Raw genomic sequence first — 16,823 nt, forward strand, 5'->3', positions numbered from 1 at the left:
TTTCAGGATCAAAAACACATCTAACGTGACAAAAATGACTTGAGTTTGGTGCTTTCAGTCAGTGTCAGTCTTTGTTTTCAACTGCATTTTTTGTTTTAAGCATCTGAAAGTTCATTTTCATTACAAGGAACCCGACTGCTCAGCAAAACTTTGTGGTAAAATTTAAAAAAATAAGTCTGTGAAGAAAAGCTGATTTGTATTCAGTGGGTAAAAGATGTAAAACCACCAGATCAGTACAGTAGAGAAAGAAAATGAGGCCCCATTTGCCAAATGGTCAGAGTTTAGCTTGAGGCTACGCAGGACAACAAAAAAAGAGGAAAAAAAAAAACACACACATTCATCCGTCAGAATAAAAGAGATTCTCATCCTAACATCTGGCAGGCTGTGCCTCCCCCCCCCTCCTCCCCCTTCACCTCCCCCCTGCTGAGACCACAGAGGGTGGAGTTAATTGCCTAATAAGGTGATGAGGGTGAGAGCAGGGAGGTGGTGGTGGTGGTGGTGGTGGGGGGGGGACAGAGGGGGATTAACTGTGTGCTGTGCAGTTCAATTAGGACAAGCAATAGAGAACAGGCCAGCTGTTCTCCCTGCTCGGCCGGGGACAAACACTCCTTTTTTCTTCTCTTGAGGAAATCAGCAGCTCATTCACACACACACACCTCTAACCCCGCCCACCAGGATGATTGACAGCACGCATCACAGCCACACAGGGCTGCTGATACAACCTCCAGACAACCTTCTTCATCTTGTTTCTTCTGTTTTTTGTTTTTTTAAGATTATTTGTTGGCATTTCTTGTGTTTATTTGATAGTTGTTGAACAGTATCTGAAACCCTCTCACCCCAAACCTTTTCAACACCGGATGAGTGACGAATTTTAACTTTCTGAAATTGACAATCCAACAATCGCAGCCACTTTATGCTGCGACTGGCTCGGTGTGCAGATGTGTTTCATTCTTGACACGCTTACTTCCGTCACTTTTTGAGTTACAACTGATCATGAATGTCTTGTTTTCACTTTTAAATCTGGCTAAACAACACTTACACACAAACTATTTGTCTCAAGCTGACCCTAACCTTAAAAGCACTGTAACTGCTGTATCCTATTGCCACTGCTATCGAAAAATACGTGACCATATCCATCATCATATCAGTCACACTCTGTTAAAGTGCGTCGTCTTTGCACCTGGGCAAAGCACAGACAGCTGGGCACTGTAGTTTTTAGCAAACTTTACTCAAACAGGAGGAATTAGTGCATTTGTCGGGGACTACTTTCAGCGGCGGATGAATCCACATTTTGCGCTCTAGTGAGTATTTCTGGCAGCAAGACAGTGTGCGTGTGGGATTGTTTCAAAATAAACTAGTGTTAATGAAGGAACGTGTCACCCAGCAGTGATGTGGCTCATTGATGTGTTTTTAATAGTTTATATAGAATAAGATATATCAGATTTATATGCTTTTGCATCTCAAAATAGCGATTAAGCAAGCAGTAAATATTTGGTCATTTTATAAGCTTCTGCACTAGTTTCTTGTACTTTTTAAAGCCTTTCTGTTTGCCGAAAAAACTAACTTGGCTTCACTGACGACCATTAAGCCTGTCTGAAGACTTCTTCCAAATATTTGCCTTCCAACACGCTTGATGAGGCGACAACACGTCAAGTTAAAGCAGGGACACCTCGCTGCAAACCAAGACAAACCTGAGCGCTCCTCATTCTTTCCCACACACACACACACACACACACACTGAGACATATTGAACCACTTGTTTCTCGCTCAGGTTGGAGAGGCTTCGCAGCAGAGTGGCCCGCTGATCAGTTCAGGGGTTTACAAACACACCCAGAGCCTTCTTTGGATGAGAATAAATCGACACACAACTCCGGCGGGCTGAGAAGCGGCTGCACTCGTAAGCTCGCTGACATTATAAAGATTTCACCCACACTTGGAAATGAGCGCTGACATTTCACTGCAACACGAGTCGGCAGCGAGTGGGAGTGAAGTTTTTTAATCAAAGCCCTGTTGTGGATGGTTTGGGTGGATGTCGGGCTCGCCGCTCCTTTTCCTGTATGTCGCTCAAAACAGGCTTGCAAACATCAGAGGAACAAGAACTAATCCCTTCCATTAAGAGCTTAGAGCCCTGAAGTGACTGATTTCCCTCGAGTCTGGGTGGCCGGGAGAGAAAGAAGAAGAGAAGAAAGAGGAGAGAAAGATAGAAAATCAGAAAAAAGAGAAAGAGATAACAGAAGAGAAAGAGATAACAGAAAAGAAAGCAAAGAAAAACAAGAGAGGTAACAGACAAAAAGGATGAGATGGACAGAAGAATAAGAAGAAGAGGAGGGAGGAAGAGGAGACGGGGCAGCAAGGTGTTCCAGCAGAAAAAGCTAAATCTCATCCAGATGTTGTTAAAAGCTTCAAACGCCTCTCCCTCTTTTTTCTTTTCCCTTTCTCTTTCTTGTTTCTTTTTTTTTTTAACAAAGAGGGACGAAACAGCAAAAAATAGAAGAAAGGTTCATTTTTTTTTTTTTTTTTTTTTTTACTGTACTCCTCTGGAAATGATTTGCAGTGACGGATTAAGTGCGATTCAATAAAGTGGGAGAATAACAGAGGAGAAGTGTGGAGGAGAGAAGGTGAGAAGGCGGTTTCTAAATCTGTAGGTGTGTGTATGTGTTGCTATGACTGACAATATACAGCAGGAACATGTTATCCTGCGCTAATTGTTCTGCTATTTCTTGTCAAATATATGTTAAACAAAAGGATTTTATACATAAAAATCATTGATACACATAATTCAAGATTCAGGTGTCTGGATAAACTGTTGTCTTATTTACAACCTGTTGGATCGTCTCACTGCTCATGTTTTTTTTTGCCCCGTCTGACTTTGTTGTCGTTATTGTGGAGTTTCCAGCTCTCAGCAGTTACTCTGGTGACTACAGTGTTATTATAACCAACAGAAATGATGGCCAAACCTATGAAAAATAATTACATAATTGTAATAAATCTGAATTATTCTTTAACAATACAACATGAGTTGCATGAAAGTTAAAATATGAGGAGGAGCCGTCGCTCTGCTGCTGTTAGCAGTTATTGCTACTTCCAAAGCACAGTAACCTAACTCCTGGTTGTAATCTATTACTATTAAAACTGTTTTGTTTATAAGGAGATGCACCCAGACAGTGTTGTTACAAATACTAAATTGAGATGGATGCCGCTGTCTGTAAAACCTCAACCTGTCGCTTTTACTTCTCTATTTATGTGCAGAGTAAACAAAGCTAGCTGTTTCCCCCTGCCTACAGTCTTTATGCTAAGCTAAGCTAATCACCTGTTAGCTCTAGCTTCACATCTAGAGTACAGACACCTACAGTAACTCTAGCACGCATTTCTCAAAAAACTATTATATCACACTATTCCTTTCACTTCACACTTTTCACAAACATCAAAGATATGTGCAGAAGTAAGAATTTTTATACAACAATCTGCACAGCTGCATCCATCTCTTTCATAAACGTAGCTAGGTAGCTAGGTGGCTACGAATGGAGATAACGTCACTGAAGTTCTTTGAGAAATTTACAATGTAGTACAAAGTCAACAAGTTGTGATATGTAGCACAACAAGCTAGCGAAGCTAACCACGTTCCCGCACATGCTCAGTGGCGTCTGACGTACAAGGAACTGCTCTCCTGAGACTGAAAATGTGATCACTGTTATCAGTCTTTGGAGCTGTTTCTAAACAGTTTTTGGGCAACAGAGGAAAAAGATACACACATAATACTTGGAATACACACAATACTTGTAAGTAAGATGAGTTCATTGTTGGTTTGATTCTGCACATGAGATTTGTTGACAATAACAAAGATATAGAAAATGGTCAGCCTTATCCTTTAATGGACAGAAACACTTGATTCGCTAAACAAATGTGAGACGGGGGTTTCAATTCAGAGGTCTGAGACAAAGCTACCAGGAACCGTAGTAAAAAATACACAGTTGGCAGCATGTCAATAACAATATCTGTATCATTTTTGTATCAGGTTGTCTGTTGGACCACTACGAAAACCAGTAATATATTTGGACCAATACCGTATATCAATGTGTGTGTGTGTGTAGACAGGCGTGTTTGTGTTTGTGTGTCATAATCACCATTGCGACCTCCACGGCGTCACTGTTGGAGTAGGACAGGTCACAGAGGATGAGCAGCCCTCGCTCTTCCGCCAGCGTCTGAGTCACAGGGAGGTACCTCAGCTCAGAGCAGATGTTCTCCACTGTGGTGCCCTGTGATCACACACACACACACACACACACACACACACATACACATAGATAAGACAGATTAGTATCTGCACTGCTGGCGAGGAACAATCAGGTTCTAATTCCCCCTAAGTCTGTTTCACATGCAGCCAATCAGAATGTGCAGCCCAGCGGGGGGGCGGGGGGGGGGGGGGGGGGAGACAGTGGCTCAGATCGCAGATCAGTATCTTGTCAGAGGAACAGATTCATTTCCATTCATAAAACTTCATTCAAAGCTGCTGCAGGGGGGCCAGTTAAGGTTTCATGATACAGTAGTAAACAACAAAAATACCATCTGGACTAACGAGAGAAACACACACAGAGTGGAGATTAAGACTGGATCTGTTTTATAGGTTTAGGAGCAGTAATGTGGTCAGTAAAGACATGTATGGACTTTAACTCTTGCCGTAGTTAAAGGTCACAGCATCTGTCAGCTTTTTTCTACTTCACACAAAGTTTTTCTTTGTGCTTCAGTTTTACTGTGTGAGCAAAGACAAGATCAGCCTCTATATGTGTACGTCTTCATGGTGAAGTTACATGATGCATAGCAGGGGTTAGATGATTCGGGGATATACACATAAACCACGAGACAATTTGTCAAGCGTCAAACTGCCAGAGTCAAAAAAAAAAAAAACCCCGGCCCTCATCTGAGAACCATGTGTGTGTTTGTGGTTTCAGATTCAGACACAATACATTTGAAATCATTTGCTTCCCACCCTGTATTGTTAACATTTGATAATTAAAGGAATTATCAAATGCTAACAATGCAGGGTGGGTGGAAAACGATTGCAAATGTTTTGTTATGACATGACACATCAACAAGGATGAAAGACGGCTCGATGATTGGGCGAACGAAGCTCGCTGTCTCTTCGGCTTTGTTTCAAACTTTTCTCCCGGCCGAAGGCTCGCAAATTCTAGTCGCTGCCATGCCATCGAGGCTGATAAAACATCTGCCGTTTAATTTACAACAGCGCTACACCCATCTCCGCTAAAACTCTCGCTTTGACGGGGAAATATTGAAACCAGAGAGCTTCATGTATTGAATGTCAGATGGTGAATATTGTCTAGTTATGACTCTGACAATGAGGCACTCGTCTTTTTTTTATTTCTGGAGCCAGATTTTATGTTTTTAAATATACTTTTTTAACTCAAAGAGAGCAAATATTAGTTATTAAAAAGGTTTAATGCCTGTCCTGTAAATACTATGTAAAACAACAGGTTAACATTTTAGTTTGAAGTAGTTTTTGAAGCTTGGAAAAATGTAGTTAATCCTCTTTTTGCTGGTCAAACCCACTTCAATAATCTAAAAGGCAACACCAACCATTATTGATTGATCTATTGGTTGTTTTTTGAATAAAATGATCAATTATTTTCTATATAAAATATCAAAAAACTGTGAAAAATTAAGTGTCATTTTTGCTTGATAAATGTTTTAAATGAAAAAAAATGTGGATTAATTTTCTTTTTATAGATTAATCAATTAATTAACTAATAATTTCTGCACTAAACACCATAAATGATAAAACTAGCAGGTCTCGTACCTCTGGCACTTTGTCTTTTTTGAAGATGAGCGTGATGCGGGCGCAGCTGTTGTCTAGGTAACCGCTGTTGGGCTCACACTGGGTGTGCAGGGGAGTCGGGGGGTCCGGCGTTGAACACACGCCCCACTGGTGGCAGGGCGGCGAGAAACAGGTGAGGAACTGGTGCTCCACACACTCGTGACCTCCGGGGCACGACGGAGGGTTCGTGTCGGCAGGAGGAAGAGCCTTCGGGAGGAGGCAGGGCCGGCGACCGCACCTCACCTGGAAGAAGAACATGAACAAGAAGAACCTCTTCGGGTTAGAGATGAAGTGCAAACAAATAAGACGTTATCAGCAGACGGCGCTGATGTTTGGTTAAAATCGAGCAATGCGAGGCTGACCTTGGAGCAGCGCACGTATCCGTTGACACACTGACAGGCGTTACACTCTTCCTCCCACCGGCTGCCGTGAGGAAACTGCAGGCCGGCGTGACGACACGACTTCCCAAGTCCGATGACTGGAGAGAATAAAAGAGGTGAACAGTTGTCAAATGTAAATATTTAACTTCTGGTGTTCTTCCAAATCTCCTTTAACACAATTTACATGAAGACTGAGCTAAAATACAGCAATTTAAACCATCATGTGACAAAATACTAATGCTGAATTCTAATCACAGGTTCATGAAATGCAATGAAGTATTTAAAAATGCACTTTAAAAAAAAAAAAACCCTGAACACCAAGATTATCATGAACTCCACGTCCAGTGTTACAAAGACGATCTCACACTTTCAAATAAAGGATCCAAATCTAAATGTTGACAGTCCAGAGTTGTCGTACTCACACTCTTGACAGCGAGGTCCAGCGTGTCCAGGAGGACAAACGCAGCGGTAGCCGTTGATTTCGTCCATGCAGGTCGAACCTTCGGCGCAGGGAGACGACTGACACTCATCTATGTCTGGAGAAGAAAACCACAAAGCTTTGATTTAAAAAAAATAAACATATCAGGGACATTTTTAAAGGTAATGAGGCCCAATTTACTCACAGGACAGGATAAGTAATTCAAGGCTAACCTTATGACCTCTTATTGATTTTGGTAATTAAATACACATTGATTGATGGAGTAATGATGGAATGGAGTAAATACAAGATACGTTTAACCCTTTAAAATATATCAGAGTAATAAGTAGAACCTTTGAAAACGCAGGTAACTTCTTGCATCGTGTCTAAAACCTAAATATTAAAAGAAGAGGCATCTGGATCAGCTGGAGTGCCTTTTCAGTTTTTTTAACCTCTATATTTCTACAAGTCTTACTGGCATTATTGAATTCTTCCTCAGGTCTGTCTCTTGCTGAAGATTAACTTTACTTGAGAAGAAAACTTTCAAGAGATTTGAATGTTATATTTAAATATCTTCAATGAGTGATGGAATTCAGATAATCACTTTTTACACAATGGGGTTATAGCAGTTTGGTTTGAAATGCTTCAATTGGATAACACTCTGGTTCTGAAAAGGCTTTTTTTTCTGAAGAGATTTCTCCCAGAAGGCCACGGGAGAGCGCACTGACCCGTCTGACGAACCTCAGCTCTGACCTCGGATCAGCGCGGAGGGGTGAGAGGTTAAGACCGTCTTCCTAAAAGGCTTCCTAATCTTTCGCTCCCGCAACAATCGGCTCACGCTCCCCCGCCACGGCCTTTCACCTCTGACCCCGCCCCCACCCGACGACCCCTACACACGCCCCCTCCGGGTTCCCAGAGACTCACTGATGCGGCAGTCCGGTCCGGCGAATCCTGGGGCGCATTCGCAGCGAAACCAGTTCACGCCGTCCACACAGATGCCGCCGTTGTAGCTGGAGAGAAAAAGAGACACACACGGGTGAAAATACTGGTGCAAAACTGGATTTCTTTGCTGGTCTATTCCAAACATTTCACTGAAGATGTATAAATCTTTGATTCTCCCTGCAGATCGGACTTTTGAAAACCACCGTGTGATGTGATAAACGTGAAACAAGTTGGAAAATAACTTCGGGTGAGCTGTATCTCTGCCAAGTAACACATTTGTAAAATTCCTTGAAATCCTCTGACTTCACTGAGGAAAGTGTCAAAGAGTTATTTCCCAAAAAAACATCTCTTTCACCATCTTCCAAAAGAATCCATGACGGATGGCTGAAGATTAAAGCAGAAATATATTAATATGTTCTCTCTGTTGTAACCAAAATCCCTGTTCTAACAGTTTCTGCATCAAGGTGATTACATTTCCTGCCCCTTTTTTTGTTTGTCTTTTTGTTATTTAGCAAGACGCTTCAAAACACCTGTGAGAATGCTGTTATATTTGGCAGAAAGTAAGACCACAAGACATTATGACATTCACATTTGGCCATTTTCCCTATTTTTCTCCATGGATTCATATGGACGATGCATGTTGGTGCAGAACAAAAAAACAAGATGAAAAAATGCAGGGGATTGTGCAGTCTTGTTAGAGGAATATTTCTGTTTTGTTGTGTCTAAAAGGAGTCTAATTTCATGTCTGGGCAACATGCAGTATGAGTGGATGACACCTGTCAAATTAGATAGAAAGAATTGATAATTTTCCTCCAAAAACGTGAGTCAGTCCAGCAGACAATGAAACCTCTAATTAGAGAGGTGACTGCATGTCGATCTGCTCACTGAGCCGCGTATCGTAAATTCTGTGGTTTCCAGCTTCCCTTATTTCTTAGTGGTTCCTTCAAAATTTCCTATAAAAAAAATATGTCACAAAACCACAGATAACTTCACTTTTCTGTGTAACTGGTCTCATGATGTCATAGGGCGCGGTTATTATTATCAACTGCGCCCACTTTTTTTTGTACTTCCTAAGAAATGACCGGTTGGATGAACACTTTTGTAGGAAATCATTGCAAAACTGAAGGAGTCAGAAACTTGCTGGGTGTGGTGACTGCTGCGGGTCGTGGCTTCATCTTATTCTTTAGCATGTTGTAAATAAATAAGTGCACATAAGCAACAAAAACAAAGGTAGATGTAATGTTGCGTTCAGGTAACTGGCAGAGCTACAAACACACTTTTTTTTTTTCCCGCAGAGTTTCCAGAGACTCTGAGTGGCAGCAAGCTGAAGCTGATCCTTGATCAATGTCCAGACTTCATATGTAAATCCCTGCTGACCACATACTGAGCCACCCCCCCCCCCTCCCCAACACCTCCACTTCTCACAACTACCCCCAGGTCGAGGCCGGTGAATGGTGAAAGGGGCGTCTCTTCACACTCTCCCGCCGCCCCCTCATCCCAAAACCAAAACCACCACTAATCCACCTGTCAGTCATTGTAGAGGAGGGTGAGGGTGAGGGTAAAGGGGGGAGGAAGCGAGGAAGGGGGGGGGGGCTTTTGTCCTGGGTGGCTTCTCTGATCTAAAGAGGCTGTCAGGAGACACATCTCCCTGGTTTTTTTTTCTACAATTCTGTGTTTTTGTACTCGTTTTGTCAATAAAATAATAATAATAAAAAAGAAAAGATCTCATATTGATGTCTTTAAATGTCTTGTTTTGTCTGATCAACAGTTCAAAACCCGAAGATATTTAGTTTACAATGATATAAATCAGAAACACATACTGAAACCAGAGAATTCTTGGTATTTTTACACACAAACTCAAACACACATGTAACACACATGTACACACAAAAGTTTCCACACGCACCAACATACATACAAGCAGAGCTGCAATGATTAGTCGATTAATCGATTAGACCTTCGACAGAAAATAAATCGCAAACTGTTTTGAAAATCAAATACTTGTTTTAAGTAATTTTTTAACAAAAAATGTCAAAATTTTCTGTTTCCAGCTTCCCAAATGTGAATATTTTCTGGTTTGTTGAGTCTTCTTTGCTAGTAAACTGAATATCTTTGGGTTGTGGACTATTAGTTGAAACAAAAAAGACATGTGAGGATGTCATTTTGGGTTTTGGGAAACAGTGATGGACATTTTTCACCATTTTCTGCCATTTTATAAACCAAATGACTAATTGTTCAATCGATAATGGAAATAACCGTTGGTTGCAGCCCTACATACAGGTATAAAAAACACACATACCATCCCAAACATATACACATTCCAGTAGAAATGTACAAACAATCACACACTCACACACACCTACAGTCTTTAACTGGAAAATCCTGGAGCATAAAATCAGATTTGCAGGATAAGAGCGGAGTGTGAGAGTCGCTGGGAAACTTGGATGGATCGGTGCAAAGATCCAGCCAACAGGTTCAGCTGCTCCAACGCTGTTTTATATTCTCAAATTAAAACTATCATGTTTCTGGATTAAAGGAGGATCAAAGCTGCCGCACCCAGCAGCGATCAGTAGTTGGTAAAGTTCAACACCAGGGGAAATCAAATCATATTAAAGACTTAACCAGGCAATTAACTTTGTTGATTTCTTTCCAAATGTAATGAAATATGGTTGTAGAGATGAACATCTGTCAGCAACTGAACCTCTTCTTAACATCCAACTGATCCACACACAGACATTTGACACCAGAACACATGTTCATACAACCTTAAATAAATGAATTGGACTAAACCAGCACTGGGCTTTCTACATGGTCATGTAAAAAAAAAAAAAAAAATTCAAAAAAATGTTTTCATATGATAATAAAGAATTGACTTGGTCTTACCAGGGATGTGGATTACAGTCATCAACATCTGCAAGTGAGAGAAAAAGTAAAATAAAAGTTTAAAAAAGCATTTAAATGACCTGAAAGCTGGTGAGAAATAATGACTTTTAATCAACTGATGAATGCAGTTCATGGTTAAAGTTACTCCTGTTAAATTTAGGAGTTCCACAAATAAAGATGCATTTATTGATACACTGCAGCAGACTGAAAGGAGGTTCAAACTCTTGTTTATTCATCAAACTGACTATAAAATCACTCCTTTTCCCAGGTAGGACCACAATGTAGGGAAATATTAAGCTTTAATTTATCACTCTTGCTGATTTAAACTCTGTCAGGATTAAATGAATGACTGATTGTCCTGCTTTACCTTTATAATTGTCAAATAAATGATTATTATCTTTATTTAATGCCACAATTACTAGTTTACGACTTGTAAATAGCATTCACATCAACATCAACAGTGAAACCTGTACTTTTCTGAAAGTTCTGATGCTAAATAATATGCAAGTGCCTGAAAATTCAAACAAATACAGATGCTTCACACCAACCAAAGTCCATTGTTGAAGGCGATTAAACCACAGTTTAATCGATATAGTGTTAAACTGTCAATGCACAGTATTTATAATCAACTCTAATTATCCAATAACTAATAACTGTATCTTGAGTTGTCGATGACGTACTCTGTGCACAGGTGGGTCCTTCCCAGCCGTCCTTGCAGATGCAGGTGAAGGCATCTCCTCCTCCGACACACGTCCCTCCGTTCTCACACGGACCGGAGTCACATGTGCTGTTCTTGGCTAAAAAAAAACAAAAATATTCCCTTTTTTTAAAACTTTTGTCCATCCCACAGTGGGAGAGCTGCTTATTGGCCTGTGATCACAGACTCTGACAGGTTGTAATGGTGTAATATTACATTGTATTATTACACCGTTATTACCAGAGCCATAGCAATGTAATTAGAGTGCAGAGAGAGAGAGAGCCTGACCTGTGTTGCAGGTACTGCCACCCCAGCCTGAGGGGCAGCTACACAGGAAGGAGTCTCCGTGGTCGTAACACGTCCCTCCATTACTGCAGGTAGTGGAGTCGCACTGGCTCTCACCTGGACCGAGGCAGCATGGGAAAAAAGATTTTAAACATTTGACTCTGTGCCAGTAGTTAACTAGCAATTATTCAGCTCCGAAGCAAAGAGTTTAGAGACGCCATCGGAGGGGAAAACAAGCCTGGGCAGCAGCCGGTGGAGGCATCATGAGTCAGAAAGAAGATTAAGAGGCTGAGGTCAGTTAAATATATAAGACCTGCCATTTTACAGAACACACCAGTATTGAGACAAATATAGAAATACATATAAAGAGATGTGTCTGAAATGCACACGTATGCATATTTCCTCTGCTTTTACACCACGTTTTTTCACACAGACGTCCCAGATATGAACTCACGTGAGTGGCAAGTCTTTCCTTTCCAGTTGTCTACACAGTTGCAGTAGAAGTCGTTGAGCCGATCGACACACTGGCCTCCGTTCTGACATGGATTCCTGCTGCACTCGTTCACATCTGGGACAAAAATCAAACAAAAGGTCAGCACAATGAAAGGGTTTGTTTATTGGCTCTGTATCGATTTCTTGCTGATGTTCTTGCTTTTATCATAAATTAATAATTAAAAGGAGTCACAGTAATAATCAGATTTTGCATTTGTTGTTATTTCTATTCAAAAAAACAGTGGCTTTTTGGCTCTATCCACTGACAGTTATCTCAGAAATGTCTGTTTTCGGAGCAGCTCTCCCTCCGAGAAACATAGATATAAATAGTAGTCATCTGCAAACATGCACACCGGCGAATGTAACTTTAGGCACATGCTGCTTACGTTACAGAGACGGTCAGCTGATGAATTTACAGCATTTTCTCCTGTTTTCGCCTCCCTAACAAATCATCCTTTGTTTTTTGTCCTCTCTAAGTTTCTCAGGCTGCTGATCATTCCTGTGGTGCTGCTGTAGGCGAGTGATGGATTCTCCCAGGATATGTGATTCATAGGCCGCATGACATAGCAAAGCTCTTCCCTAAAACTCGTGCTGTATACCTGCTTTGTTGCTCACACCGACCACAAAAAAGCTGCTTCTCTCAGATGCATACACCTACACACACACACTCACCAACATCACACAGGCTGCCCTCCCAACCGTCTGGACAGAAACACTGGAAGGAGTTGATCCCATCGATGCAGGTGCCTCCGTTCTTACATGGGGATGATGCACAGTCATTGATGTCTGCAGGCAGAGAGAAGAAGAAGAAATGTATACAGATGTCAAGTTATTCACTTATTACTTCTTTTGGACTCAGATTTCCGATTTTCAGAAGCTATAAAACCCAAATAATCAAATATATTCACCAATGTTGCTACATTTTCTTCAGTTTTTGATACTCCACTCTACTCACCTGCTGTAGGAGCATTAGCTTTGTGGCTAAAATGTCAAATTACCATTTACCGAGACGTATTGATCTTATCAGCCTTTGAGAATTAGAGAAACTGAGCACGTATGTTTGAGTTGGAGAGCAAGAATTTGGAAAGCATCCTGTGAAAAGTACAAAACCCCCCGAAGTAATCGGATGTAAACATCAGCACAGACATTAAGCTACATTTCCCTGCTCATGTTTTCCTTTGGATTTCCTTCTCATGTTTTTACCTCTGCTGTAAACAAAACTAAGAGAGTGATGATTAGTGTAACTGGACTCTGAATTACTGTAAGAATCATGTGGTTCTCAGTGATGGTAACTGATGATAAATATAGTCTGTGTGTGTGTGTGTGTGTGTGTGTGTGTGTGTGTGTGTGTGAAGCTTATAATGACTCACTCTCATGGCAGTAGGTGCCAGTGAATCCTGGTTCACAGGAGCAGCTGAAGTTCCCGGCAGGCAAGCTAATGCAGTGGCCGTGGGGCCCGCACACATTGGATGAGATGTGCCACACCCTTTTTTGGGTGTCATTCGTTGCCACAGCAACCGTGCAGCTGTCTATCACTTTGGGACACAAAAGGGGCAGAAACAGACAATCAGCAGGTGAGAAATTTGGAGTGCAAAGTATATGTTTCCATCTTCTGGCTGCTTCATTTAAAGAATATCCTGGAATCTTAAATCCAAGGATTCTCCAGGTGCTGTGTTACCTTGACACTGGTTGGTCTTGCAGTGGTCCTTAAGCTCTGAACAGGTCTTGCCTTCGTAGTCGTCTGGGCAGCTGCAGTAGAAATCTCCCATCAGGCTGTGGCACTGGGCCTTGTTGTGACACGGGTTTGGGCTGCATGGGTCGTTCTGCACCTACACATGGAAACAATGAGGTAAAGACATGTTCTCACCAACAGTGAAATATGACTGCAGTAAAAGCACTGAAATGTTTTTTACAGCCCTCACCTCGCAGGTTGTGCCAGCGAAGCCCTGCGGGCATTCACACATGAATCCATCCAGCAGAGCATGGCAGCGACCGCCGTTCCTGCACGGGCTGCTAGCACAGCGGTTCCTCTGAATCTCGCAGTGTCGACCCACGAAACCCGGCTGGCAAACACACTGGTAGCCTCTGGCCACCTCCTAACACAAAGACAAGGATCATTACTCCACTGCAGATGATCCAACGATCAGAGGTTCCACTTTATAGTTTTTAGGAATATTCTTTATAAGAAAAGTAAAAGTCAGGTTTTTTTGTTTTTGTTCAAGCAACACAGGAAAAAATCACTCAATAAATTAAATTTTCCAACTGCTCACTCACACACTTTGTTTTTAAGGCATTTTATGGACTATGTAGTGTTTCAAAACTATTAGTGAAATGATAAGTCAATTAACAGAAAACTAACTGGCAACAACTTGATAAGCAATTGAAATATTTCTGTCAAAAATCTTTTTAGAGCTTGTCTTATCTAGGAACCAGGAACCATTATTGGGAAAGGAAAAAAAAAAAACGTTTCAGGAAATTCATGGTGGTAACCTATGTATCAAAGCTATAACGCCCTTGAGCATATTCTTGACAGGTACTTAGATCATCAGCAGTAATGTTGTTCCAACTCTATTACTGTGTCATGTTACATCAAAGACATTTAAAAAAACTCAACTCAACAAAGACCTCAGTGTTTTTGAAAGCTATAAATATGATCTACATCTTTGACATTTCTGAATCTCACCTTGCAGGTCCCTCCATTCTGACACTGTCCATGGCAGCTGTTCATATCTGGTGAGAAATAACAGAATCACAGAGAAAATGTCAGGTTTTTAGTTTGGGTTGGTATAAACTGGGAAGTGGAACATGCACTGGTGCTGGAACATGCAACTGCTATCAGGAATTAATGATTCATGCAGATGGAAATGTCAGATGCAGATTCAGAAGTGGGGAAACATGCAGAACAGAACCAAAACTGCAGAAGACAAACTACTAGTCAAGATTTTCTCCGAAAGATGTTAAACAAAAGTTCAACAGTCGAGCAAAAGCTTTTAGTTTTAGTCTTAGACCCTTGAAGAGTTAGCCAGGGTGTGGCAGGTAGGAACAGCCATCAGGGAGGCAAGAAAGAAGAGTAAATGAAAGGCTACAGTCCCGCTCCCTTTGCTTGCTAGCCTTTGTTCCACTAGCATCTCTAACTTACTGTAAGGGGATTTTCTCACAGAGGGTTTCATTCAACACTATTTCTGAAATGATAAATAAGTATCTACTACTCTACTGGATGCTAACATTTAAACAACTTGCCATTTTAAGCAAGAAAAAGCTTATTTTGCTAACATTCAGCAACAACATAGCGCATGGGTCTTAGCCATTAGCATGCTATAATAGCCTAATGGTAACTTTAGTAAATCTTAATTTTTCCATATTTGAAGCCACATAAATATTTATTACTGTACTAGACAGTAAAAGTTTAACTACTTGCCATTGTTAAGCAAGAAACACCTAAGATTATTTTGCTAGCATTCAGCAACAACATATCCCATGGGTTTTAGCCATTAGCATGCTATAACAGCCTAATGGTAACTTTAGTAAATCTTAATTTATCCATATTTGAAGCCAAATAAATATTGATTACTGTACTAGATAGTAAAAGTTTAACTACCATTGCCATTGTTAAGCAAGAAACACCTAAGATTATTTTGCTAGCATTCAGCAACAACAAATGCCATTGTTCTTTAGTACTGTCCAGTACAGTAGCAGAGACAACCCCATGAAACATGTTACAGCTTTTCAGAAAGTTAAACCTTTTTTGAGAAAATGCATTGAACTACAGATGCCAATGGAACAACAGTTAGCTAAGAAAGAGGGCAGGGTTTCTGATAGTGCTTCAAGTAAGCAGAAAGAGGTTTGGGGACTAATAATTTGCTGATTTGATACTAACTGCTGTCACAGTTCTGGCCCACCCATCCATGAAAGCAGGCACAGTGATATCCACCAATCAAGTTTTTGCAAGAGTAAGCATTGAGGCAAGGCTTCATCGCACACTCATTAACGTCTGTAAAAATGGAGACGAGAGAGAGAGACAGTGTGAGAGAGCGAAGAAACCTGCTCAGAAGCCCCGTCACCAAGCGTTGCTTCTTGTTGTTGTACAACACACTGAAATTTACAACTTTGAAACTGTTTCCCTCTGTGGGGAACAGTTGTACTGGGGGGATGCTTGTTCCTGTTTCGCTCTTGTTGTAGATCCTCCAAAAACAATCTCAGTAGTAGATATGAGAAGTAAATTTCTGCTGTTTATTTTACACACATTAACAGCGCTCAAACACTGTTAAAATTAACAAGATGTTCATTTTTGGCTTTCATTCAATTCCTATATTCGACGCCATACAACTCTTTTTTCAAACATGTAAAATTGCCAGAACATTTACAGGGTGAAGTTCATGTCTGAAAGGATTTTATTTCTTCCCCTGCTTTCCATCGCCCCCCGCCCCTGCTCTATCCTCACCCCCCCCACCCCCCCACCCCCTTCCCTTCAGGGTTAATGTCTCTCTATTGCATTCCCTGAAGGCCAACCTGCGGCATACCAAGTAGTCAGTTTCAGAGGCAGCGGTCGCCGCGGTCGTCGTGCCGCCTCGCTCACTATAAACCGACACAGTGCATTAATACTACTCCCAGGAGGTAAGGGGCACCTGTTAGCCTGCTGAAACTAAACACCCCCAAACCCTTCCCAAAACTCCCCCTCCCCCCCTCCACACTGCCACGACCTCCTCCTCATCCCACTCTCTCCCAGGTACCACCCTGCTCCATGAAAGGGGAAGCGCTCTGAGAATTATCAGAATCCGTAACACAAGTCACAGCCTTTTGGTTCTTCCAAAACCAGTGTTTCCTGGCTGAAGTCGCGGGGGGGGGGGGGTGTGAGGACTCTGCTATGCCGAGGCGTCTTCTCACTGTAGCGTACAT

General features: G+C 41.5%; 1 protein-coding gene and 1 long non-coding RNA gene across 3 annotated transcripts in view; one reads left to right on the forward strand and one right to left on the reverse strand.

The window, feature by feature from the left end:
* Nucleotides 1–9,275, forward strand: part of LOC121914044 — a 42,657-nt gene extending 33,382 nt beyond the window's left edge. The window contains exon 3 of the long non-coding RNA XR_006100445.1: nt 8,866–9,275. This is a non-coding gene — a long non-coding RNA (uncharacterized LOC121914044). The remainder of the gene's footprint in view (nt 1–8,865) is intronic.
* The window catches only part of LOC121914042 (protein jagged-2-like), a 67,431-nt gene that overhangs the window by 5,661 nt on the left and 44,947 nt on the right, over nt 1–16,823 (reverse strand). Inside the window, exons 10-24 of one of the 2 annotated variants that reach the window (XM_042436998.1) lie at nt 15,805–15,918; nt 14,611–14,657; nt 13,850–14,023; nt 13,606–13,756; nt 13,298–13,462; nt 12,600–12,713; nt 11,890–12,003; nt 11,439–11,552; nt 11,134–11,250; nt 10,454–10,481; nt 7,553–7,638; nt 6,633–6,746; nt 6,193–6,308; nt 5,813–6,073; nt 4,125–4,256 (exon numbers count right to left, since the gene is read on the reverse strand). In XM_042436998.1, the coding sequence (XP_042292932.1) occupies nt 4,125–4,256; nt 5,813–6,073; nt 6,193–6,308; nt 6,633–6,746; nt 7,553–7,638; nt 10,454–10,481; nt 11,134–11,250; nt 11,439–11,552; nt 11,890–12,003; nt 12,600–12,713; nt 13,298–13,462; nt 13,606–13,756; nt 13,850–14,023; nt 14,611–14,657; nt 15,805–15,918 (1,847 nt within the window). The remainder of the gene's footprint in view (nt 1–4,124; nt 4,257–5,812; nt 6,074–6,192; nt 6,309–6,632; nt 6,747–7,552; nt 7,639–10,453; nt 10,482–11,133; nt 11,251–11,438; nt 11,553–11,889; nt 12,004–12,599; nt 12,714–13,297; nt 13,463–13,605; nt 13,757–13,849; nt 14,024–14,610; nt 14,658–15,804; nt 15,919–16,823) is intronic. The other variant, XM_042436999.1, reaches the window with a different exon arrangement.

This window comes from Thunnus maccoyii, chromosome 16 (genome assembly GCF_910596095.1).
Source record: "Thunnus maccoyii chromosome 16, fThuMac1.1, whole genome shotgun sequence".
In the NCBI taxonomy this organism is placed as follows: domain Eukaryota; kingdom Metazoa; phylum Chordata; class Actinopteri; order Scombriformes; family Scombridae; genus Thunnus; species Thunnus maccoyii.